The sequence below is a fragment of the Poromitra crassiceps genome (genome assembly GCF_964638095.1).
Source record: "Poromitra crassiceps genome assembly, chromosome: 19".
Lineage (NCBI taxonomy): Eukaryota > Metazoa > Chordata > Actinopteri > Beryciformes > Melamphaidae > Poromitra > Poromitra crassiceps.
The window spans coordinates 8,362,764-8,390,286 of record NC_139646.1 but is presented as its reverse complement, the minus strand read 5'-3'; the positions used below and the strand labels follow the sequence as shown (position 1 = coordinate 8,390,286).

Sequence of the window (27,523 nt, the reverse complement as noted above, 5' to 3'; positions counted from 1 at the left end):
TAGCTTAATATGAAGTTAATATTAACTTTCATATAATTCCTAGATGCAAAAAGGCTAGTATAGTTTATAGTGCAGAAGAGTCTTTGCTATTTAATATGACCACTCAATTTATTGGTAAACTGAAACTAAAGTAAAAGATGATTGATCATCGGCATGGCTTGCTCATGAACTTCAAAAGCCTAAACATTTAGGTTTAGTGTGACACCAAAAAGCGCTTTTAAAGCATTTACAAATACACAGGATTTGATGCAGATGTCAAAGAATGATGTATACCACCACCCCATAAATGGTGACTAGATACAGTATGTGTCATAAATCTACAGGACTATCAGACATGTGGCATGTTTACGCAACCCAACCGTTTACTTCCCTCTTATGTAGTGTTGAGTGAGTGAGTGCATGCAGTGAGTGAGTGAGTGAGTGAGTGAGTGAGTGAGTGAGTGCGTGCATGCAGTGAGTGAGTGAGTACAGTGAGTGAGTGAGTGAGTGAGTGAGTGCATGCAGGGAGTGAGTGAGGGCATGCAGTGAGTGCAGTGAGTGAGTGAGTGAGTGAGTGAGTGCATGCAGTGAGTGAGTGAGTGCAGTGAGTCAGTGAGTGAGTGAGTGAGTGAGTGAGTGCAGTGAGTGAGTGCAGTCAGTCAGTGAGTCAGTGAGTCAGTCAGTCAGTGAGTGAGTGAGTGAGTGAGTGAGTACATGCAGTGAGTGAGTGAGTGAGTGAGTGAGTGCATGCAGTGAGTCAGTGAGTGAGTGAGTGAGTACAGTGAGTGAGTGAGTGAGTGAGTGCATGCAGTGAGTGAGTGAGTGCAGTGAGTGAGTGAGTGCAGGTACTGTATGTCTGTATGTCCCTGGGGTTAAGTGGGCACCTCACATCACAGATGTCAGCCTCGACACCTGCAAAAGGTTCAATAAGTTCTGGCGTCTCAGATCAACCCCCTGTTAAAGGGACATCCCTGTAATACCCGGTATGTTTAATACCTGTTATGTGTTACTGTTATTCTTGACTTGGTAGGAGTTCGCTACAGACTTTTAATACATTTGTTGTTAATTTTTCTGACACCCTGAAGAAGGCATAATGCCAAAACATGTTGATGATCTAAAATCTATGTTTTCATGTGGAGAGAAGTGTGCAACCTTCACGGTTACTTATTCCAGCTAATTTTGCTGATTCATCACTCCTGTGTCCTGTATGCAGCCAGTAGGATGTCTGAAATCATACACCTTAAAAAGCCACAGTAAAACACATGAGATGAAAACACATATTAATAAATGAGTTTCCAGTAATCAAGCGCAAAACTGCTATAATGTATCCCCAGTCTGACGTATTGAACCCTGTCAAGGCAACAATGTCATTGGCCATAAATGTCAAAAACATTTGTACTGAAATAACAATTTTCCTTTTTCTTTAATCTGAACGGCAATTGCGGTTTCTGTAGCAAGTGAGTTTTTACAGGGTGGGGTTGCTAGCCCCATGCCCAATTTATTTATGCTTATATAAATGTATTTAGTTTTAATTTGAACAAATTCTTATTTGAAGATGGTCTAGATGAGAGCAAGCGACTCAAATAAAAGAATCAATTTGGAATAGAAAGAACACAAAACAAGTAGTGGATAAAACATTAACAACAGTACAAACATGAGCAGGGAGGCAGAACAGACACAGGCCAGGGGCACCACATGACAACTATATTGATACAAATAACATGAAAGGCAGGTTAATATACTTAGAGCTGACAGCAACAGGATCAAATGAACACACTCCAGACCAGCTATACCAAGAAATAAATGCATACATTTGGCACTGACAAATATGTGGGGAGGAATTAGGAGTAAGCCATTTTTCAGTCACATTGAGGTCAACTTAAGCGCCTTAGCTACCTCAAATTCCTCTACCGTGAAAAAGCTCTGCATACATTTGCTAAAAGCACTACCTCGGCCCCCAGCGTGGCTTTGCTGCTTAGTGAAAATTAAAACCTATGACTGAAACATCAAAAGGAAGATGTTTCGATGAGTCATTTGATGTTTTTGTTTTTTTACCAAAATCACTGATGTTGTGTGGACAACAGTGTTGGGGGTAACTCATTACAAAACTTATTACTCATAGGATTTGAGTAATATTATACCAGTTACTTTCTCAAGTAACTCAAGTTACAAATTCAGTTACATTTGATTAAATCAAAGCACATATTTTAAAAAGATACAATCATTTCCTAATCAAACTGTGTTTTTATGCAAATAACCACTATATAGATGACAATAAAAAAGGAAAAGAATAACATTTAGAATTTTGGATTGTTTACACTGACTTCAAGGCGGTTTAAATTATTTTTCTGGATGGTTCCGGGGCGGCGATGTCATTCTGCTGCTGCTGTTGTTTTGGTAAAAGTAATGCAAAAGTAGTGTAATAAGTAATGAGTTACTCTACACAGAAAGTAATATTGTAAAGTAACTTATTACTTTCAAATGAAAGTAACTAGTAATATGTAGTATATTACATTTTGAAAGTAACTTGCCCAACACTGGTGGACAATGAGTTGATAGGCGCGCTGCACATTTCACCTCCAACCACACCATGTTCAGCTGAGTGGACTTTCTGAGTCTGTGACCATGGGCTGAACCCCGAGGTGGCATTAAAACAAACCTTTGGCCCCCTGTCTCTGTGAGATTTACTCCATGGTCAAATGGACCTGCTGCCCTGCACTTATAGCCGTGGCCACTGGGGAACCATAAAGAAGGCTCTTTAAAACTTCATCCCTGCAGACCACCTCTGAACTATGCTGGCTTTGTTTCTCGGCCTGTAAAGCAGTTGTTTAACGTGTCCTAATGGCTGAATACTTTTCAAGACAAACAAAATGACACAACTCCACGTTATAACGGCTCAATAAAGACAACTGATGACTTGGCAGTGTTTTTATTTTGAAATACACTCAGTGTGTCAGGACATCCGCCTGACACCAACGTCTGCATACAACAACAGCCCAAACCACATCTTAACACATGCAGGACACAGCCGAGAGAGAGAGAGAGAGAGAGAGAGAGAGAGAGAGAGAGAGAGAAAGAAAGAGAGAGAGAGAGAAAGAAAGAGAGAGAGAGAGAGAGAGAGAGAGAGAGAGAGAGAGAGAGAGAGAGAGAGAGAGAAAGAAAGAGAGAGAGAGAGAAAGAAAGAGAGAGAGAGAGAGAGAGAGAGAGAGAGAGAGAGAGAGAGAGAGAGAGAGAGAGAGAGAATACCCATGCCTTCATGGCACTTGAAGAGGAAAAAGTGCCACTTTCCATCTGGTGTGTGTCCACAAAGAGGCCAGTTCAGCAAGAGTTCAGCACTGTTTAGGTTCATGGGCCCAACAGTTCATTCTCAGGTCAGCCAGGCTTTCTATCTGCCTTTCCCATAATAAACGCAGGTCACCAAAAGGTAGTCAAGGTGTGATTGATCATCCTCTTTCAACAAGGGCCCCACAGATGAAGCTTTATTAAGCCCCACATGTATCTTAACTGATTAAGCTTTATTAAGCCCCACATGTATCTTAACTGTTTGTTTTGATGTCATAAAAAAAGAGTTGTGTTAACCTTGAGCGCCGCGGAGATCCATAGGTGAACCATTCTCAACACCCACATACACTTTATACTAGGGCTGCTGGGCGATATAGCCAAAACAAATTATCGATATAAAATATTTCATATCAGTCGATATGTAATCACCTATTTTTTAATAAAGGCCAGGAGAAAAAGGTTCAATTTAATCACTTTATTTTGAACCAGCTTATTTATCAAGGCACACAGGTAACCATTCATGTTAACGCAACAATTAAAACACAAATTGAGTGGGGCAGCTCTGTGTAATAAATATGCTCGGTTGGGAAATGGGAACTTTAGGATTTGTCTGTTTGATTGGAGTTTGAGTGTCACTCGTAACACGCTCCATTATCAAAGGACATATTGATATATATTGAACTAGTTTCTTATTGTATTGATGAATTGTCTATCGCCGAATGCCGATATATATTGCTATTGATTTATCGCCCAGCCCTACTTTATACATTATACAAAATAGGCTATTCGAGTGATAGGGCCGATGTATGGCTGCTTTGAATTGTTTGGAAATAACACTGTAGGCATTTCTCAGTTCTGAAGAATATCACATTATTCTCTGAAATGCGTGCAGCAAGCATCATTTCTCTAAAGCACAGAATGGAAAAGTAGTATGTCCATGAATCACCTGTCAGGTGGACCAAAATACACATAAGTATATTTCTGTTGACGATGATGCAAACAAACGCAGCCACATAAATCCATACAGTATATTCTCTCTCTAACCGACCTTCCTGACACAAGGTGATTTGGCATTTTTACACTCTGTGAAATTTTGAAATGACATAAAGTGAATCTGTTATTGATCATCCCATACTGCTTCCCCACAATTCAAAGCACAGAGCATTAAATAGAACAGTGCATCCATTATGTGCAGAGCAGACTCTCCACGCTGTGAAATCCTAAACAACTCTGCCTGGTGACTGCCTGATGTTTTTGTTTCAAGTCCATCAAGCCAATGCTTAATCTGACGCTGCCAATCCGATCTCATGATCTCGCGCGAATCCAGCTGCCTTGCAAGGTTACCTATAAACTGTATATATATATCTAGAATCAAGGAGATTGCGTATTCAGCTCATTGTTGGTATTTCAGTCATGCTTGTTTGTGATTTCATCCTTTGATTTCATGATCACTGAATGCAAACATTATACTGACTGATGATTAGGTGCATATATGATGTCTGGGATTGTTGGTAATAGCCTGATATTCAGACTGAATTGTCAACTCTTTCCATCTTCCACATCTGTGGAGTGGGCAGGACTTGGAAGGCCTGGAGTCAGGCTATGTTGGTAATGTACCTATTGAGGCTTTGCACCTATTTTCAAATGGCCCAAAGGGAAAAAGGGACTCCATTCTTACAAATGAGAATAAAGCTATAAAACTTCCACTATGCTCATGCAGCCGTACGATATGCAGCCCTTGCCATTTTTAGGGGTTGATGAGGAAGATCTTCATCATCTTACTGGTTGGTAATGGCACTATTGATATAGAGGGTATGCATGTGATGTCACAGAGGCAGAAGTCACTGTGGGGTCACGCCCACTGAGTCACAGCAAGGCTGAGCTTGAATGCAGTAATCAGCCTAGATAACTGACACCTGCTGCTCAGGGAGGAACTTGACACTCATTTTGACACTCATTCCTGATTGAGGGGGCGTGTTCCAGTGGGTGTGCATACCCTCTATTGATCATTTGCTGTCAAACTTGAGCTCAGTGGGTGTTTCTATTGCTCGCTTTAGGGGTCTCTTCTCTGCTCAGTGCATCTCTCTATGTTTGGCTCCAGTTCAGCCTACACTATAGCTTAGCTAGCCTACATGAGTTTCTTACAGTTCAGCCTACAATAGCTTAGCTAGCCTACATGAGTTTCTTACAAATAATATGTCTGTGAAAAAACTGCTTTGTTTTCTCAAAAAAACACACAGAGGTCGTTTCCATGCAGACTAAAGGGAAAAAATCACAGATCCTCTTGTGTTGCTGAAATACAGGAAAGTTATAAACAAAAAAATTCAAGGTGAGATATTCACTAATACATATTGACAGCTCTGTATGTATCCTTTTTTTTGACAAATGAAGAAAAACAAAAACTATTCAGCTTTGTAATATGCTAAACATGATTTTCAGATGGTGAATGTATCCTCTGTTATCTCACAATGAAACTACAAATCAGATTCAGTTGTGTTGTTTACATCGACATTCAGAAAATATAACCTCAAGCATTCACAGAGTTTTTAAATTCTGTCCTCTCTCAGCCACAAACAAACCAACAGGAAGATACAAGCATCTTCAGTAAACCCATTGTATTATGGATTGCATTTCATTTTGAATGCCAATAAAGTCTTCCATTTGGTAGTGTGTACAGCATGTTTTGGTTGATTATGGTTCCACTCCTCCACTCCCACTAGTGGTTATGCCTGCTAATGCAGCCTTGAAAGAGGAGGTCACCACTCTCACATGACTGCAGCTAATTCAAGACAGTGTAAAATTAAGAAAGAAATCTATAAAAAAGTAAAGTAGCCCTATGAAGACTTGAACTATAAGGCATCCATTGGTACCAACCATATCATAGCTTGTCAGGAAGGGGGCTAAATAATGCAAAAGAAAAAAATTGGGGAGGGGAAAAACCATTTTCAAAGCTTGACCTCTCACCTCAAGATATCTGAATGAAAATGGGTTATATTGGTAGCTACTAGCTACCCACAAGTCTCCCCTTTATCATCAAGGTAGCATTTTTCGATAGGTGTGAGCATTTGTCGACAATCTGGGGTGGGGTGGGGGTGGGGGGGGGTTATGGGGTGCATGTACCGATAGGCCTTCTGAATGAGTCTGGATGATACATTTGACAACTCAAAATCTCTGTAATGAGCTGATTGATTTTGAACTGCCTTTAAGGTCAAGCAGAGAAAAATGCCATGTCCTTGCCTCTTTGGGATGATGAGGTGATTTCTCAAAAAGCCTGAGTCATTCTTTCAGAATTGTACAGTTGTACTTGCGTGTGCCATCATGACCGTCACCGAGTTCAAAACAAATGTAAAGCCACCCTCGGTTGCGACTGAAAATCCTCAGCTAGCGAGAGAAGACGGTCAATAACAGGCTCTCCTAAATCTGGGAAATGATGCTGGACAGTTGAGTCACCGCTTTGTCCCAACACTGACTCAGGTTATGAGTGTTTTGGATGTTTGCCCATGAGCCCCTTATCAAACACTGGACCGAGGACCTTGGTCAGATAAATATACCACAGCAGTCCAGCAGCCCTTCATTCCCCAAAACGTCAAGACCACAACTGGTGGCCGAAGAAACATGGCACCATCACTTCTCACCACGGCGGCAGGAATTCTTTTACTTTTCTCCGTCTCATCCGCAGTAAGTCCTTGAATGTTGAATGTTTTTGTCATACACAATGGTGAGCAGCAAGAAGCTAAACAGTGGTGTGGTTTCTTTTCTGCAGCAAACAAGAGGAGATAACACTCAGTCTCAGCTCTGCGCACCAAACGATGGCTTTGTAAGTATGCAGCTATAAATGATATGTCGTCAATGTGCTTGAGAACATTCATCACATCTTATTTAAACTTTTACTTGACCTCATGGATTCTTGGACAATGTGTATATTTGTATGTCCCTATTTTCTTTCATTTCCATGCTGTATATTGTCTTCACATATTAGGATAATCCTGAGCAGAACAATATGTGCCATGCATTATGTGTTTTTCCCCTCCCCCACTCTGTTTTCAGGGAAGGTACTGTCCAACCACATGTGGAGTGGCTGATTACCTGCTGAATTATATGCCAGGTGTGGACACCGATCTGGCCAATATGCTGCAGGAACTGGAAAGAATTGCCAATTTGACCGAGGGAACTGACGAAAAAGTCGTCTACATGAAAGACTCTACTACATCAGCCCAGAAGAGTTCCCAACCAGGTAAAGTACTTCACTAGCAGCCAGTTAAGTGTAGACTGCGTTGACTGCATTGACAATTTTAGTCTGCGTTGACAATTTAGTCCTTTTCAAATTTGATTACTATGTAATAGTGAATACTGTAAAACTCGAATGAGTCAAATATGAATCAGATTGTGATTGCTTGCTTGCTTGCTTGATTGATTGATTGATTTTATTTTTTTCAGACCAACACTACAAAAAGGCATCAAGTATGCTGGATGATGTCGTCCGATTTGAAAAGACCATTGTTGCTCAGGAGCAGCAAATATAGTGAGTTATCTAGCATTTGACATTTGTAGTGCTTCACGCTAATTGCGTCATTTAGACACAATTAGTGCCCCCCCCCCCCCTCCCTCCCTCTCTACCCCCTCCCTCCCTCTACCCCCTCCCTCCCTCTACCCCCTTCCCCCCTCATGCTGTGTTCTGTTTGGTTTATCCTGTATTGTTCTGTCTTGTTGTGTTGTGCTGCGTTGTGCTGTGTTGTGTTGGTTGTATGCTATGCCGTGTTGTGTTATGCTGTGTTATTTGGCTCTATCCTATGTTATATTTCTCTAGTGCACTTTAGCCATTTACCCTGTCTCCCCCCGCCCACCCCCCCTTACCCTAATCCGGGTTTGCATCCTCTTCCCACCCCTAACCCCATCCTCACCCTTTACCCTAATCCGGGTTTGTATCCTGCCGCCCCCCCCCCCCCCCCTCCATACTTTATATGTGAATGTTGATATGTTTTATACCCTGTTTTTATAATGCACTGTTTTTATCCTTTTTTATCCTTAACATGATTCTTTTGCAGCCCCTCTCCCTTACCCCACAGTGTAAATAAGAATTTGTTCTTACTGACTTGCCTGTCTAAATAAAGGTTGAATAAAATAAAAAAAGAGACTTTCCCCAATGTGTGACAAACTGAGATGGGAATGAATTTCACTTAAGATTTCATTTTTTTCCCTCCCGCCATGCAGCGAACTTCAGAATACAATTACAGCAAACGAGAGGAGGATGGCAGACCTCAAACAACTCTCCGTTCAGCTGCGGCAGAGTTGCAATGAGCCGTGCAAAGAAACATTTGAAATCCAGCCTATCACAGGCACAGGTAAAGGCAACTGTGACCCTGAGGCCATTCCCACTTCACAAACAGTTACTCAATCCTGCAAGCAGGAGTCCCACGCATGTCCTTGTCCACTGTTTACGTAGAGTCCAATCGATATCATCAGAGTACACAGTTTAGAGTATTGTGGGTGGAATTTATTTGTACTGCACTAGAATTTCTACACTTAACAATCTAAAGGAAACAATTGCCATTTTTCTCCTAAAATATAGATCAAAAACAGCTGGAGAAACATCAAGTAAGCTTGTGGTAGTGACGTCTATTTCTTCTTTTGTAAAGACCCAGCAAAAAAAAGATACTCAATCAGATAGCTCTTTACGCAACGTGCGTCATGAAATAATGACACTGAGAAATAAACGTGCCTTTGCCTTTATTTGTTGTCTTTTTCAGACTGCCAAGACATTGCCAACAAAGGTGCCACCAAGAGCGGCCTTTACTATGTGAAGCCAGCAAGGGCTACGGAACAGTTCCTGGTCTACTGTGAGATTGACAGCTTCGGACGTGGCTTCACCGTACTGCAGAGGGTAAGGCATTAAGGAAAAATGTAGAAGATGTAGAAGTTAATGAGACAAAAGTTACATTTGCTGCTTATAACACTCAAATAGGCTGGTTATATACTGCTAATCCCAATACTCACTAATTAGTTGAGGATTGTTTTTTTTAAGGAAGGGCATAGAAATAGATGAAGATTTGAGAAATGTTTTGTTGACTGATTGAATGACTGAATCCTCACTATGTTGTGCATCTCTTTGTGTTCACAGAGACGCGATGGAAGCGTGGACTTCCAAAAGGACTGGATCCAGTATAAGGAGGGCTTCGGTTACCTCTCCCCCAACGACACCACCGAGTTCTGGCTCGGCAACGAGAAGATGCATCTGCTGACCACCCAGTCGACCATCCCCACTGTGCTGAGGATAGAGCTTGTTGACTGGGACGGCAACAAAAAGTACGTACAAGAATCCCATGCGATTACAGATTACATAAATGCGAAAGGAGCAAATGAGCCACAGACAAGGCAAACATGACCTGGCAGTGGGGAGAGGAGGTTAAAGGGACACTCCACCGGAAAAACAATGCTGATTTATTTTGCACATAATCTCACACAGATCTTAAAACTGTAAACGGTTTAGCAGGCATTAATTTAGTTTGACAGTTATTGAGAGTTGATTTGAGTTAAAAGTTGTGGACCAGTGACGGCATTCCACACGTTTAACTCAAATCAACTCTCAAACTAAATGAATGCCTGCAAAACTGTTTACAGTTTTCAGATATGTGTGAGATGATGTGCAAAATAAAACAGCATTGTTTTTCGGTGGAGTTCTCAAATAAGGAAATGAACTAAATCCATTCCTCCCCCCCCCCCCCCCCCTCTTTCTGCCACCAGATACGCCGACTACGCCATGTTCAGAATAGGCTCTGAGGTCGACATGTACCGCCTGACCTACGCCTACTACTTTGGCGGCGACGCGGGAGACGCTTTCGACGGTTTCGACTTCGGGGACGACCCCAGCGACAAGTTCTTCACGTCTCACAACGGCATGCAGTTCAGCAGCCACGACAAGGACAACGACAAGTTCGACGGCAACTGTGCGCTCCAGGATGGCTCTGGGTGGTGGATGAACAGATGCCACGCCGCACATCTGAACGGCAAATACTACCCGGGTAAGAACCAAAAGGCCAAAAGCCAATTTAGGGGGTTGTTCTTATACAAGATTTGTGGTCAATTGTCAAAGTTGAATGCAATCAGCATTGTCTTCCTAACCCATACACTCACTCACACACACACACAAAAACACAACACACAAGAATACACACGCCTCCACATCAGCACACATCAGCACCTTCACGACGCCCACTTTAACTTGGCTGTGTCGCCTCCGTCCAGGTGGGAGGTACACGGAGAAGGACGCGGGTGAATTCGGCTATGACAACGGCATCATTTGGGTCACATGGCACAGCCGCTGGTACTCCCTGAAGGAGACCACCATGAAGATCATCCCCATCAGCAGGATCACAGCGGGCGGGGGACAGCAGACCGGAGGAGTCAAACAGTTTGCAGGACTGGGAGGGAGATAGACTGCAGAGTGACACCAGGGACATCTCTTAGTACAGGCCAGATGTGGCTTATCCCACGCCTGAACTTGTGTTCGGCACAACAGCCTTAAGACTTTTAGCGTCTCCAGTCTGTTTAGTGTGTCCTGTTGAATGGAAAACGTTTGACTTGAGGTTTTGTCTCAGCGTGATGTTTGCTAATTTTCCTTAGCTGACCTCTTCAGGACACTGGAATGTTCACGTTTGTTTGTCCTCCACCGTGTTGTTTGTAGACCACCAAATAAATGTCTTTTCTTTGTCAAATATGTTTTGTTGTTACTTATGTGGCCATTGTTATTCTGCATCCAAAAGTTGATAGTCTGGAGACCCAACCCTATAGCTTAACTCAACACCAAATAGCTAGAGGCTCTTCTAAAAAGCAATTTGGTGATCAATGAAGCAAAGTGCTCGTTCAAAAGCAAATAATCATATCTGTTAGTGACCATGATGTATACAGTGAGGAGCATGACTGTCAGGAAGCCAGATGGAAAGATTGAGCTTGGTTGGTAGGGACACTTTTAAACACTGCATGAGAGACAGATCTGCAGCAGGGAGACATGCAAGCTTCCCTTGAAGTTTCAACTCAGTCCAGTGCTCCAGTTGTCTTTGTTGTGGCGCCCTCATGAGGTGACCTCAGGCACTGCCTCTGAATTAGACCCCAGCCACTCCAGAGCAACTTTGGTCGAGCCACATACTGTAAGTCATTCAAGTCAGGGCACTCAGACCACACACCAACGCCAGGGGAGCGACTGTCCAGCTTTCCACTGGGTTTCCTCTTGACGCCCAGGAAGCTAGGATCCGACCCACGTGGCAGGGGTCCTTCCTTGCACCGTGACCTTTGTAGGTCCAGGAGCACAGAAGCTCTGGCGAGCTCTCTCACACATTGATCGTCACTGTTCAGCATATTTAATAGATGGCCAAGCCTCATAGCAAAATATGTCCATTCAAAATTAGAACCCCAGTCCACCCTCCTGTTTACTGTGAAATATGATATTACATGCAGTGTGCGTATTCAGTCCAGCCCACTGTCTTACCAAACGCACTGTTTTATCATTCATCATGTCACAAAGAGACTTTCATGGAATATGTACATTGTAAAACAGATGCTGAACTTTGGCCAGTGCTACTGTCTGATTGCTTCTAATTTCATGATGAGTGGCAGGGGCGATGCATTTATTTATTCAGAAATCTCTCTCTCTCTCTCTCTCTCTCTCTCTCTCTCTCTCTCACACACACACACACACACACACACACACACACACACACACACACACACACACACACACACATACATACATACATACATACATACATACATAAATACATACATACATACATACATACATACATGTATACATATATACATACATACATACATACATATACATACATACATACATACATACATACATACATAAATACATACATACATACACACACACAAACATGCACACAAACATGTGCAAACATGTGCGTGTGCACATATTGTGCACGTACACACACACACACACACACACACACACACACACACACACACACACACACACACACATACACACACACACACACACACACACACACACACACACACACACACACACTTGCAGGCTATGATAAATGGCACACATTATTCACCATACATTACAAATGGAGAAGCCTTTTGAGTAATGGATAATGTGGCCTCACAGAGGACCTTTTAATGAAATTAAATGCAAGATGGGAAAGAATCACAAAGAGCATTCCATCTCTTCAGTGCATTATTGAATAATTGAAATGATAGAAATAGGATGCTGATACTTCATGTCCTTCAAGGCACTTGAAAATGTTCTATGATGAAATGTAACTAAAAGTATAGCTGGTCTTTTTATTATATCCGTGGTTGTAGTTAGTTTGGTGGGTGGGTACTTTTAACGAGTTAAAAGTGTGCCTATGGATACAAGCTGTTTTCCATAGACCTCCATAGACCTCCATAGACCTCCATAGACTTTGATCATTTATTATTGCAAGAACTTTGAGTAAAAACAAATGCATTTACATAAATGATGTCATTAGTAATCGGTGCAGGGTGGCTTGGCTTGTTAATCATATGGCATGTTTTTATTTTTCGAGGTCACTATAGGTCACCCCACCATTCCTATATTGGTTATTCAAATGAAGTGAACTTGCCCCTGGTTCTCCTCCAAACCTGACCACAACTGTTTGTACTTACTCTTAGACTAACTATTGGAGTTGTGTAGAGACATTTTGAACAGAGCACACAGTGTGCTTTTAACTGCAGAATATCAGCACGTTTGTCATGGAGTCCTAAAGAAATCTGATGGAAACATAATTTCAAGAAATTCAAGTTGCCATGTCACAGTCAGATCTTGTTGAGCAGTTAATTTACTGTACAGACCAGCGGTAACTAAAACACGATGAAGTAAAAGAATCACAGACAGATGAGTGGGTGTGTAAGTTTAGTATTTGTCCCCATGCAGCATTACACTCCTTCGGTGACCAGTTGTTCAGTCAATATTGCTAAATTCCCTCTGGCTCATATGTAAATGGTTGAACTGAAATGACTGATAGCAACAGTGTGATGAGCGCATTCACTTCACCAAGATGTGATTCTGATATGGCCCAAAGTTTGTAATGAAATAGTAGTGGGACTGTGGGAAGATGCAAAAATAATTAGGCTGTTTAAAAACTTGAATACGAGTCCAATCCTGATCTATCAAAATGTAATGCCCAAATAGCGGTTTTGTTATAGAGAGCAATAATAATAGTAATTATATTACGGTACCGTTATAGAGAGCAGGAATAACAGTAATTATATTATGGTACCGTAATAATAATCAGAATTAAAATAATATAGCCTATAATTACTTACAGTTCAATAACTATAAAATGATGTATTTGATTCTGGTATATCTTTCTTCTACTGTATATATTGGTTTGTTTATTTATATACTGTTTTTATATAGGCCTACCAGTTTTATATACTTTTTTCATTGGTTTGTATTTTATTGTGTTTATTCATTTTGTCTTTTAACAAAGTACATAAGCAACCACTAAGCTCAATCCCTTGTCTGTGCAAATATAGCCTACTTGGCCAATAAAAAGATTCAGATTTCATAATAATCAACTTTATTTATATAGCACCTTTCAAAACAAGGTTACAGATTGCTTTACAATACAAGATAAAATCACAACAGATAAAGACATACAGTATAAATAGCTAGTAAAATAAATAGTGAAATAAATAAATAAATAAATACATACATACATACATACATACATAAAATAGAAAATACAATTATGAAATCGTGATAGAAAATAATAAAAGAGAAGGAAAACAGTCACACTAAGAAAATGCCTAATTAGGTCTCACAAACATAAGAGGAAAACCTACAGGAAGAAACTGCCTGACTGACATTATTTTGGTTATTTATAATGTCAAAAAAATTAAAAAATAATAGGCTAATCGAAACACTTTCTACTGAGCGTTTGGATTCGGCCCATTCTTTCTACTGAGTAGGCTTTTGAGTTTGAAGGATTAGATAACCAATGTACTTTGTTAGACAAACATTGCCCGGGCAGAAATGTGAATGAAAACCAAATAGACACTTTGGCCTCTGCTCACATCAACACTAGCCCCAACATAGAAATGTGGTCATTGAAAATTTAGGACATTTGTTGGAATATCTTGCATGATTTGGTTTAACACCATTTTTAACACACAGGTTTTAGCAATATTATTATTATTACTTAATTGACCATTAGATGGTGCTAAAAAGTTTCAGGATGTAATTTACAGAAATACAGCATTCAGCTAGTCTTGCAGTAGCCAGCCATAGATAGATAGCCTATCTGGCCTATGTGCACAACTTGAAAAGTGGTTCAGGACCGCGCCCTAACACCAAAACAAAATGTGTGACAGACATATGAATTGACCAACCACGGACGGTGTGACGCAACTCGTGGCACGCAGAGAGAGCCGGACTTCCATAACAGCCAGCCAATCAAATTTAGCCAGAGGATTTCTGGCTAGAGGGGGAATGGGCTTGGATGAGTTTACAGAGCCACTTGTTTCCATAGACGTGGATTTGTTTGGGCTGTTTTGTGTGCGTTTTGGCTGTTTTTGAACAGCCTTTGGGCTGGAAACCATTAGCTGTATCTGGCAACACTGGCCAGACATCAGTCTTCTGCCATGGGGGAGGGCCCCCCTGAAGAGTTATGTCCTGGGAGTAGGGTTGCCAACCGTCTCGTAAAATAAGGAATTGTCCCGTAGGCCTATTTGGAAACTAAAAGATGTGTTCCTTATTGAACTGATAAGGAACGCACTTTGTTCTGTATTTTTGGGAATGAATGACAGGGCGATTTGTACGAGATAGAAGGAAAGCCTGCTGCTCTCCCTCAGCCTGCTGCCCTGTTATTGTAACCGAAAGTTCAGGCTTTGGCTGTCAGTAGAAAACAGGGAGGCTGCTTAACGTTGGAACCAGATGCTGTCAGGTTTATTCACAGGAGTGTGCCTGTGCCTGCGACCCATGATGAGTGTGAGAGAAGCAAGAACACGGCACATAAAACCATACACTGTTCTCTACTCTGCATAACTGTTAGATATAACTCAGAGCCTAGTCAGTCTACTATGAGGAACCTCAATAGCTTACAGTTCCACTACCCAAACAGATAATGTTTCTCATTGGTCATCATGGCTCAGACAAAGTCTACTAGCGTAATGTAGATGGACCTGTTATATTTGTTATAGGTCCACAGTAGATGGAGCTCACCCCCCCCCCTAAACCCCCGCCCGTTCCTTATTTAGCTATATTTCAAGACCCTACCTGGGAGATTGGGATCGACCATGATTTTCCAAGATCGCTTTAGCATCCTGGCAGTGTGTAGGTCCTGAAGGGATGGCAGGCTGCACCCGACCACCTTTTCACCACGGCGGATGATGTGCTGCAGTCTGGAGATGTCAGCATACCAGAGACGGTGATGTAAGAGGTGACTGATGGACTCAATGTGAAGGTGTAGGAAAGTGTCAATTCTGCCTTTAGCACTCTGAACTTCCTCAGAAAGTAGGCTTAGGCAGGCTACATCCTCTGTTGTGCCTGTATAAAAGGTTTATTATGCTATAAAATATTTATCTTCATATTCCATCTTACAAATCAAACAGACCATTGAAAACATCATCAAAAGAAGAAGAAAATAGTCAATGGTCCGATGAACGGCAGCCTGCACGGCCTGTTAAATAGAAAACCACGTGCAGTATGAAGTTTGTATGTTTGCTAACCGCCATAAAACACTAGAAGAAGAAGAAGAAGAAGAAGTATGAAGTTTGTCCAAGTGGTTTGCCGTAGCTAGCTCGAACTTCGCGCATGTGTATAACCGATTCTGTGACAATGGTTTTGGGCTTGTGATATATTTCGACTGCAACCGACTCGAGTCAAACGTATTGGCAACGAATTGTTTCTCCATCTGCTGTCTTGTATCAGTATTCACAATGACCGAGGTAAGACAAAGCTGTAAAGTCTTTTCTACCCTTTTCGTTTGCTCCTGCTCAGGACAGGCGCTAACGTTACCTTCCCATGTTATTGTCGGGCCCGACTATTTGCTGGAATGCTATAGCTAAGCTAACCATATGATTTATCCACTTGTTGTCGAGTATAACTTAACTAACTTAAGCTCTGTCCATTTAAAACAAATGTTGTGCCGCACACACAAAAACGTTGCTATCCCCGTGCTAGTTGAGTCGTTTTTTTGTTTTTAAAGATATTGTTTTCTTTTACAGGATGTCCAGAAGCACTCAGTCCACACACTGGTCTTCAGGTCTCTTAAAAGGACGCATGATATGTTTGTGTCTGATCATGCGAAACCAGTCGCACTGGATGATCAAAGGTAAAGTCTTACGTGTGAATCTTTGTGTGTGTTTTTTATTTGTTAACCCAGTCCCAAGACCAAGTAACATGATTATGCTTTGGAGTTGCATTTAACGTTAAAGTAACACATAACGTTATGAGGCTGCTTATTTTGTATTGTTTTGTTGTTGTTGTTGTTGTTGTTGTTGTTGTTGTTGTTGTTGTTGATGCATTAATGTCTCCCGTATTTTTCAGCCATAAGGTGAAGATGGATGCCAAGCTGAGAGCAGACTACAGTGCAGTGTTACACATGCCAGTCCTGAAGGAAGGCAAGGAGAGAGGCTCACACGTCCCGGGTGGCCTGCAGGTCGACCCAGGCTACACACAGCCAGGTGGGCACAGTGAAATTACCAGTGCATGTTACTGAGGAGGCAGTGTTTGTTTTGGCTTGATATACATATTCTTCATATTTTTTGTAGTAGTGTAGTAGTAGTGTTGAAACTACTTTTAAAACAATCAATATGTTGTTTAAAACCATTTTATCTTATGCTCTAACAATAGCTCACTGTGCTTAATGATCTTGCAGGAGATGACCCAGACTACCTGATCACTGGGACACATGCTTACCCCTCTGGACCTGGTAGGTACTACTGTACTGTATGCGCTTAAATAAACCCCCAAACTGACGGCATACATTACATGCCTATTCTGTCACCATTCACTGACCTACATGGATAATTATTTTTTCCCCTCAATAGGAATAGCCTTGACTGCTGACACAAAGATACACAGGTTGCCCAGTGAGGGAGGAGTCCATTCCATGGCAATGGTGTTGCCCCCCTTACAAGCCAGGTAGCTTTCTCCACTCCACTTTCCCCTGGTGTAAATTTGTTTTTGTTTTATCAAAAGTTTATGGGTTCCAAATAAGAATAGTCAAAATATGTAAATTCTGATAGCTGCCTATGTAAAATTAACAAAATATCAAATTAACTACACTGTTAAAGCCCCGTGCAAAATAAAAACAAGCCCTGTTACAGTCTGCACTTGCCAACCTGCACGCATTTTTCGTACCATGCATGCATTTTGGCATCAAAGTACGCTGGTACGATTTGTCAGTTAAAACTACTCAAAACAGCGTTGATGCCTGTAAATTCAATAGAGAGCCGCAGGGATGACGTATTTTTGTAGTCAGAACGCGGAAGTCCCGGACTTCCTGGTTCTTCACTGTTTCTGTCTATGGGATTTTTGAATGGGGTTTTGCCGCGATGCTTCTAATAATCTCTCTGGGCAAAGCTGGCTTAATGAAACGCGAACCAGAGTTCAGTCGGATAATCTTCACACATGAGGACCACTTTCATGAGTTTTGTAGCGTAAATGCGAGCCCTAGAAGTAAAAAGCTCGAGCTAAGCTAATCCAGAACTACACACTGTCGCATAGGCTTCCACGTCACGTCAGCGCTCAACCTGGACTGTTGTTGATGTGTGCACTGATTACCCTGGGCTGAACGGGCTGAACCAGGTGAGGGAAAGAGAATTTCCGTGTTCGTCCTTTGAAGTGGTGACGTTATTGACGTATATATCCCCATCGACTCAACAGTGTAGTCTCATTTAGCCGTTTGCTAGTTAGCCGCCCTTTTAACGGCACGTAAAAGCTTCAAAACTCATAAAAGTGGTCCTCGTGTGTGAAGATGATATTACTAAACACTGGTTCGCGTTTGATTAAGCCAGCGTTGCCCAGAGAGATTATTAGAAGCATCGCGCCAAAAACCCATTCAAAACTCCCATAGGCGAAAACAGTGAAGAACCAGGACTGTTAGCATCGATGATTTCCGGACTCATTCCTGCGGCTCTCTATGGTGCACATGCAATATGTAAGCGTGTCCTGTGTTTAGAATCCTACTTCACCCTGTGGCGATAATGTGACCAATCCAATCGACGAAAGGAATGAGTCTAGCCAATCAGAGGCAGAGGAAGGCAGGTCATGACTTTGCCTTCAACTCCTTGCTGTGGGCGTATAAACCATGGTGTAACCAGTTGTTTTTTTCCACCTCTCAAACATGGCTGCTGCGGTCTTCACAAATGTCCACAGCTTGTGGATAAAGCAGATGCACAGAGAAAAATACGGAATTATTTTGCTTACTTTCAGGGCAAGCCCACGGACACAACAACCGTCTGTAAACGATGTTTCAAAACTATGCAGGCGAATGGCGCAACGCGTCCAGCTTGACCAAACATCCCAATTTATTCAAAGAGTGTCAGGTTAGCGAATGTGATAACGCTTGTAACATAATTACATGCCCTCAAGTCAAATGAGTGTTATTATGTGACAAGCAAACTTTTTTCACCATCGGGAGTTTGACGAGGCCATTCAGGGCAATGCGCTCAGTCAGAGTGCAGACCTCTGCCAAGACGGTGTAACGTTATTGATTCATGGCACTGTTAAAGTAGCCTATCTGGTTGCAAATATACTGTAATGTTAAATATCAAAGTGTTTAAATACATCGTTGGTCAGTGCTCAAAAGCAGGGCTTGATCGTTGAATTCATGCAAAAGAGTGAAAATGTTGTTTACTATGTTACTATACTTACAGGCAGGAGGCCAGTCGCACAGCCGCCAGTGTTGGTGACATCCTTAGACATGCAGGAGGAGCAGAGAGATCTCAGCCTCCTCATTCAAATGCTGTGGTAGGTTGTAGTGATTATATATATATATATATATATATATATATATATATATATATATATATATATATATATATATAATTATAATTATTTTTTTATTATTTTTTCCAGCATACACCGGCCATCACATTTTGTTCACCTTTGCTGTAAAATCCCAGAAAGATGGGCAGAATGCATAATAAAATAATCCATGTATATTTACTGTAGTCACTGATGGAAGGAGGAGGCACCAGAAATTCTGCTCTCACAAGAAAAGCACCAACCATGCCTAAACCGCAGTGGCATCCACCATGGAAACTATTTCGGGTAACTGCATATCATTTCAACTGTTACCCTTTTATGCTGTTTTTCCTCTTTTGTAGATAATCTCTGTAGATAATCTACATCACACACTGATGCTACAGCTTGATTTGATGTGTAATCTGATAGGTCATCAGTGGCCATCTTGGCTGGGTGAGGTCCATAGCCGTTGAGCCTGGGAATCAGTGGTTTGTCACAGGGTCTGCTGACCGAACCATAAAGGTGAGTTACGATTTTCATGCTTTTAAGAAAAATAACTTAATCTCTTGAATTGGTGTTACCAGGGAAAGTCTAGTAATAATAATTGCTAATAATTATTATGATTTAAGCAGCACACGAAATTAATTTGATCCTTTATTTAAATAATGTGCCATTGTTTTTTTTGTTTTTGTTTTTTCCAAATGTCTCAATTATTGATTTTATTTTAATCCTGAATCCCGAAATGAATTGCATTAATTTGATCCATGTCAGTGATCCATATACATGCATACATGATTAGGGGCCCTCAAGTGTTATCAAAAACACTGTTATCTCTACAATGGCTGCTCTCATGTGCTTACAACTATCCTGCCAGCTCTAGGTGGCACCCTGGAGAAACTGTCTGTGAATGTCTGTAATAAGCGTAATATGAGCTGAAGGCTCTTTCTCTTGTCAGATCTGGGACCTGGCCAGTGGGAAGCTGAAACTCTCCCTGACCGGGCACATCAGTACGGTCCGTGGCGTGGCGGTCAGCACCCGCAGTCCTTACCTCTTCTCCTGTGGAGAAGACAAGCAAGTCAAGTGTTGGGATCTGGAGTACAACAAGGTACGCCCTTAGAATGAATTAGTGGGGAGTCCTTCAGTTGTTGGAGGCAGGGCCCCCACCTCAGCAATGATCTGCCCACTTAACGTTTGCTTAAGTAAGACAGTAATGTGTTGCATTATTATTCTGTAAATCTGGTCTAGGTCTTAAATTAAAAGCCTTAGCCATAAAATACATTTTTGGTTGAACTGTGGAATCGTGCCATTCTCTTGACAATGTCCATCTGTGCATTACTGTAGGTCATCAGGCACTACCACGGACACCTGAGTGCTGTGTATGACTTGGACCTTCATCCAACCATCGACGTGCTGGTGACATGCAGCAGAGATGCCACAGCAAGGGTAAGGTCTGCTAGCGGCACATTCAGGGCTGTAGTGGTGGCTAAACGCACGTAAACGGCGTTTACGTACCTTTTTCAATGCTCTGCAGCGTTTAGGCACCTTTTAAGATCGTTTACTCACATGTTTAAATCGTTTATGCACACTTATTATTGCACGAGTTTTAACACGTTCGCGTAAACTCCGTTGATGCGGAGACCACGCCAAGCACGTCACACACCAAAAGAAAAGAAAAAAGATTACACATGGGCATGGCACTGACCAGGATCTCCGCGAACCGTAGCCTATTTTTGTGGAGCGCTCCGCGGGAAAGGTACACGGCCCCGGTCACGTTGGTGCCTTTATCGAGCTGTGCTTGCCTGCCCAGACAGCGCTCCCTTCAAACAACTTAACGGTGCCATTGTGCCAGCGATGCGCAATGCGCATTTGGAGAGCTGAACATAGGTAAGGTTGGTTAAAAATGTGTGTCCGGAGTGGGGAAAATCATATAGGCTCACCGTTTTACAACTGAAGAGTGAATCACTGGTGTAAGAAACATGATTGATTTCCCTCTGATCAAGTAAAGTTTGTAACATTAGGTGCGTGCGAGTCGACTTGAATAGTCCAGGTGCTACTGTATAAAGCCAATATAATACGACCATGTTGAAAACTATCGAGAAACATAGCCTACTGGTGTTTGTTGTGCCGAGATCTGTATAAATAAATATTGGCTGACTAAAATTTAGTGGCCAGAGTGGCAGAACCACTTCTATTTCCATGTACAGTATGTTGTCTACCTATCCTTGCCCAATGTGTTTGTGGACAGTTTGAATTATATATTGGTATTCAAGAATCACAGATTCAATCTGTCTACATACTTTTAGCTATAAAGCTGAAGCTGACAATCACAGGTACAGTGTGTGTGAGAGAGAGAACTATATTACTCTTCAAACTGTATATACTAGGTTCATACAAGGTCCTTTAAAGTAGGCTACCTACTGTATAATTTAACTTTTCATACCTGGAGAAATTCAACAAATGTTCATTAAATACATTTTATATTGATTGTTTAGGCCTAATTATTTGTAAAGTCACAACACATTAGAGATGTGTGTAGTTCATTTTGCTCTCAAATGCACCAGGTTGATGAATTTTACTTTAAAATGTAAAAAAAAAAATCTTCCGGGGGAGAATCCCCCCGGACCCCCCTTGAGGGGCAAGGCCCATCCCATAGCCAGCTACTTTTTCTATCTGGCTGGCTACTCAGAAATGTGGGGGAACCCCCTGATATACCTTATAGGGCTATATGATTCAGATTAAGTTGTTCTATATACTCTCATATTTTGTCTTGTATATCGGTCACGGAAGCTTATTTATCCGCCGTTATAACACTGCCGGTGCCGCGTGAGAAAGCTTCCTCGAGTCAAAAGTATAGTTTACCCACTTTTTTTTTTACCACTACAGCACTGGGCACATTACATCGGTTTTCGGCACAATCTGCTTTTTTCATGTCAATTTGGGTGACTTCTGTGATTCGTCCAGATCAGATGAGATTTTTTTCGTTGTTGCCCTCAGTTTTCCAAGCATGATGAACTGCTGGCTATGAGATGTCAAAATCCATCTCTTTATGCCTCTAAAACAGTGTTTCTCAAACAGTGGTCCGCGGACCACTGGTGGTCTGCGGGGGGCCCCCTAGTGGTCCGCGAGTAGATTTATCTTTTCCCCCCTCTTTTTTTTACCTCCCACTATCCAATCAGAGAAATGTTAACGTTTTCTGGGAAAAGGAAGGTCAGATCGCGATGCTTTCTAAGGACTATATGTATTTTTTCACCCCAAATCCAACGCCACCACCCCGAGTCTCAATGACTTACGGTTGCGGAGATAGGTCCACTCTGCCTGCAGGGCTACAGGAGAGAGACAGAGTACAGCGGGGGGTTGGGAGTTCCAAGTTACTGACCAAACACACTATTTCAGTGATTGCTGTCAGAATATAGAGCAATTTAACACTTATTTGAATACAAAAACATCACTCAATGCAACTTTAAGATGGCAACAGATAGCCTATTTGACTTTGGCAACATTGTGCATTTATTGAACTTGAAAAAACTTTCTTTGAACTTTGAATATATTTGAACTGAAAAGGATAAATAAATATAAAAAAAAAAAGGTAAATGGACTAAAATAAATTCTATATATTTTTTATATCGGTTATCTTGTTTTCATAATTGTGGAAAGCCAGAAATGGGATTAATTGTACAGCCTTAATGCAATTTGTCATTTAATTAGCCTGTAATTTGTCATTTACAGTTGAAGTAGTAGGCCTATTGTTTTTGGGGATGTTTTGCGATATCTCAAGAACGGCTTGATGGAATTTCTTCCAATTTGGCTCAAACGTCGACTTGGGCGCAAGGATGAACGGATTACATTTTGGTGATCAAAGGTCACTGTGACCTCTCCAACGCCATTTTCAAGCTTGTTAACGCCATATCCCAGGAATGCCTTGACGGAATTTCATCACATTTGCCTCAAACATTAACTTGGCCTCAAGGACGAACTGATTACATTTTGGTGGTCAAAGTTCAAGGTCACTGTGACCTCACGAACGCCATTCCCAAGTTTGTTAACGCAATATCTCAAGAACGGCTTGATAGAATTTCTTCTAATTTGGCTCAAACGTCCACTTGTACTCAAGGATGAACTGATTACATTTTGCTGGTCAAAGTTCAAGGTCACTGGGACCTCACACACTCAATTTCCAAGCTCTGTAACGCAACATCTCAGGAGCGCCTTGACGGAATTTCTTCCAATTTGCCTCAAATGGCGATTTGGACTCAAGAATGAACTAATGGCGGAGGCATAAGTCCACGTTGCGGTCATTCTAGTTTTTTATTGGTTAAGTGGTCCTTGGTCTGAAAAAGTTTGAGAAACACTGCTCTAAAACTATATGGAACAATGGCCAACTTAATGAACAACATACTAAAGAATGTGTGTGTGTTTGTATTGTTTCCGTTATTGGTGTGATTACATCAGCACTCCTAACAAAGGGCATCACAGTTGGGTTTGAAGAGGACTGGTCATGTGAATGCTTAGTTTAGTCTGACCTTTTAAGAATGTGATTTCCTCTGTCAACGTTGAGTGTTGATCGTTAGGTTTTCTTCTCTGCCCTGGCAGGTGTGGGACATCAGGTCAAAAGCCAACGTGCACACCCTGTCCGGCCACACCAACACTGTGGCCACAGTCAGATGCCAGGCTGCAGAGCCACAAATCATCACCGGTAAGTACAATTGGCAAACTTGATCCAAGCAAACGGATCATATCTCATTCTGTTAAGTCCGTGGATGTCACTTTTGCCTAATTGACTGGCTTTTTACTATATAGTCTCAGATTGTCCAATTATTGACCTCTTGCAGGCAGCCACGATTCAACCATCAGGCTGTGGGATTTGATTGCTGGGAAGACCAGAGCCACGCTGACCAACCATAAGAAGTCTGTCCGAGCTGTGGTGTTGCACCCGAGACAGTAAGCAAACTCATACTCTTAAGATAAGCGTGTGTTTATTCTAATCATTTTCAGCAATATGACATTAACCATAGCAATAATAACGGTGTACATTGTTTGTCATGACATTTACCAGTACAAAAACACATTAAAAGTCTGAAATATGCGTAATATCCCACCATCACCCATTCTTTGTGCTTTTACAGATACACCTTTGCCTCTGGCTCTGCTGACAACGTCAAGCAGTGGATGTTCCCAGACGGCAGCTTCATCCAGAACCTGTCTGGTCACAACGCCATCATCAACACTCTGGCCGTGAACTCAGACGGCGTGTTGGTGTCTGGAGGTATTAATAACCGGCCACATTGGCACTTATTTTTTTACTCAAGTGCTTCTTTCATCTAAAGTTCATGTTTAACTGTCATTGCTGAATAATGGACCAGCAGTTTTTGGTGTTAATGTTGATTTCTGGTAGGTGTTTAGTGATTAAATGCTGTGGGTATTGGATCAGAAACACATGAAGCTCCAAGATGACACATCATACACCTCTATTCTTCTCTCTGCAGCCGACAATGGAACCATCCATATGTGGGATTGGAGAACAGGCTACAACTTCCAGAGAATCCATGCGGCTGTGCAGCCTGGTTCCCTGGACAGCGAGTCGGGGATCTTTGCCTGCGTGTTCGACAACTCGGAAAGCCGACTGATCACCGCCGAGGCTGACAAGACCATCAAGGTGTACAAGGAGGATGACACAGCTGTAAGTTACAGTTACATTAAAACAAGAATCTGTATTCATAGCTTTCAAGGGGCGTTACGTAAGTACAAGGAACGCCCATTCTGGCGGTCAAAACTCAAAACAACAATGGCGCTGAACACTGACCAGACGCAGCTCCAGCAAAAAGCGGTCTTTTTTCCACCAGTTTCCAGTCAGGAATATTTAGACCATCTATCGAACACTGACCAGACGCAGCTCCAGCAAAAAGCGGTCTTTTTTCCACCAGTTTCCAGTCAGGAATATTTAGACCATCTATCAAGCGTTGAAAAAGAACGATATCTAAACAAACTGCACGTTTTGGGCACTTCAAACAAACCGAACTATCGTTAACGTTACTGTCCAACACATGGCAGTTCGGAGAAATTGTTTCACAACAAACTGCGTGCGGAGTGCGGACTCGTTTTTATAATGTTGTGGAGAGAGAGCACAGCCCTCGTCGCGTGTGAAGAGAGAGGGAGAACGGGTGAGACAGAAGCAAACTATTTTTTGCAGATCTCAAAAGCAGGTAAACCACTGTGGGATTAGTGAGACTATTGCTAAAAGAGAAGATACTGTAGTGATGCCTGTGCTGTCGTCCGCTCAAACAGTACTTAGCAGTACTGTTTGACCGCCAGGTGGGCGTTCCCGGCAGCACGTAACGCCCCTTGAAAGCTATGAATAGGTTTCAGTGTCGGTAGTTTCAGAAGTCTGTGTTCAGCAAACTGAATTCAACGTTGACTTGTTTTAACACTGGGCATTGTATATATATTTAGTTTGTCAAAGTCATCATGAAATTTCCACTTAACAAATGGATCAATGGTTGACCATCGTTTCTTTCTTGCAGACGGAAGAAAGCCACCCAGTCAACTGGAAACCAGAGATCCTCAAGAGGAAAAGATTCTAAAGATTTTTTTTTATTATTATTATTGTTCTCATTTATGTTGTCATAGAAACCACCTTGAAAAACTTTTCTACCAGGCCATAGGGCTGTCACTTTTCATTCGAAATTCGAATGCAACTTCGAATGTGGGGGAGGGGTTCGTGTTCGATATGTAAATTGACTGTTCGAATTTTATTTTTATTATTTTTATTATTATTATTATTATTATTTTTATTTTTTTTATTTTTTTATGAACCAAAATTAACCAACTGCTGCTTGCTGGTAATGTTAATCCCATGTCAGAAAAAGTCTCCAGATTTGTCGCGTTAGTCTCTTCTGAGAAAGATTGTCTCCAGGGTCTGAAAAGTTGTCTCGAGTTGGATGCAGCCAAGTTTGTGAGGCAGTGTTGTGACTGTGAGCGTCCAAGCTAACACGTCGGGCTGATGCCCGGTGGCCTGGACTGGAAAAGAAATATATATATTTTTTTTAATTAACCAAAAAACTTTGAATATATTCAAACGAATTTCGGGCAATTAAAGTTTGTTCGAACTTTATTTTGGGAAAAAGTGACAGCCCTACCAGGCCACCTGTTGTAGATGTATCCATCAATTTTGCTTGTTCGTGCTTATTCATTAGACAAATTTCCATATCAAACGCTACGTTGACAATATCTGAGACCCATTGGATAGAAGAACTTCACCCAGTGTTCCTCTTTTATTCTAACAACCATTTGCAGTCTTCGTTGTATGATGTTAGTCCAATAAAGCTGCCATTTTGGACTGCCAGGAACCTCGCCGAATGTTTGTTCTTGATAATGACGGCTCTCTGGTGGCTCTGGTCCATCTGGTCCACCAACAGCAGCCACTCCTCGGCCTCAGAGGGACTGGCCTTAGAGTACACATAGTCCTCACTGGGCTCAAACCCTGCATTGGGACAGACAACGAGGCCTCATTCTTTTGTATTGACTCAACAGATTGGCTAATTGTACATAACAGGGAATCAAACATTTCCCCCTTTTTTATGGCTTGCAATTTGATGTTTATATTGCTGCATTAATAAAGGGCACAGTTTTTTCCACACCCTTCCTGTTGATTTCTTTTGTAGAGATGGAATGGAGCAGACATACCGAGGTATCTGTGGGTGACAATGTTCCGGTAGTATTTGCAGCCATTGCCCTTACTCTCCTCCCAGTACGCATGATCCCCAGGTGTCTCCTGGAGCTCCACTGTGTTCATGGTGTCAGTCTCTGGGTCGAAGATCTGCTCACCTGTCGAGTCAACGCATGGCTTTAATTAGACGGCACGGAGATGTTTTCAGCATTGATGCTCAGTTAATAGCAGCCTGCATTGTTAACCACACAACCGAGTTTGCATGTGTAAGTCTCAAACAACATAGTGCCATTATTATTATTTTTGTATTGTTGGTGTAGCTTTTGTATCCATGACAAAAACTAATCCTGGCCCATACAGGATCTACCCGAGTCCAGGGATGCAAACTAGTAGTCACCTTTAGGATTCCAAAATAGGACACTTGAGTGAATTATTTTGAGTGGTTTTGTTTTCTGCCCCGGTATCCGTTACCTTTTTCACTCTCCATGAGTTTGCATCGCTGTGAGTCGTGGATGTAGAGCATAGAGAGAGCATGGCGAAAGCCTCGGCCTGGCTGCTGCTTCAGGCAGCGTTTCGGGGACTCCGGTTCATCCTCCACCTCCTTGGCAGGCTCCTCCACGGTCAGGAGGTGA

At 41.9% G+C, this 27,523-nt stretch overlaps 2 protein-coding genes across 2 annotated transcripts; both read left to right on the top strand.

Moving 5' to 3' along the window:
• Positions 1 to 6,876: 6,876 nt before the first annotated feature.
• Positions 6,877 to 10,694, top strand: fgg (fibrinogen gamma chain; the record flags this gene model as incomplete). Its single annotated transcript, XM_083655761.1, has 9 exons — positions 6,877 to 6,939; positions 7,025 to 7,078; positions 7,309 to 7,495; positions 7,699 to 7,783; positions 8,473 to 8,603; positions 9,009 to 9,142; positions 9,380 to 9,564; positions 10,003 to 10,280; positions 10,504 to 10,694. The coding sequence occupies 9 exons, from the start codon at positions 6,877 to 6,879 to the stop codon at positions 10,692 to 10,694; spliced, it is 1,308 nt and encodes a 435-aa protein (XP_083511887.1).
• Positions 10,695 to 16,093: 5,399 nt separating this feature from the next.
• On the top strand, positions 16,094 to 26,827 carry plrg1 (pleiotropic regulator 1). The gene is made up of 15 exons (XM_083655971.1): positions 16,094 to 16,203; positions 16,483 to 16,589; positions 16,805 to 16,941; positions 17,136 to 17,189; positions 17,308 to 17,401; positions 19,138 to 19,231; positions 19,436 to 19,534; positions 19,658 to 19,750; positions 20,184 to 20,333; positions 20,570 to 20,671; positions 23,819 to 23,921; positions 24,058 to 24,166; positions 24,352 to 24,491; positions 24,712 to 24,905; positions 25,747 to 26,827. The coding sequence occupies exons 1-15, from the start codon at positions 16,195 to 16,197 to the stop codon at positions 25,804 to 25,806; spliced, it is 1,545 nt and encodes a 514-aa protein (XP_083512097.1). The 5' UTR covers positions 16,094 to 16,194; the 3' UTR covers positions 25,807 to 26,827.
• The last annotated feature ends 696 nt before the right edge of the window (positions 26,828 to 27,523 follow it).

What these genes read in the sequence shown, in the direction of transcription:
- plrg1 (XM_083655971.1), top strand. An exon ending in TGCTTACCCCTCTGGACCTG is followed by an intron (nt 17,190 to 17,307) that starts GTAGGTACTACT and finishes TCCCCTCAATAG; the next exon opens with GAATAGCCTTGACTGCTGAC. An exon ending in CACCATGGAAACTATTTCGG is followed by an intron (nt 19,535 to 19,657) that starts GTAACTGCATAT and finishes GTAATCTGATAG; the next exon opens with GTCATCAGTGGCCATCTTGG.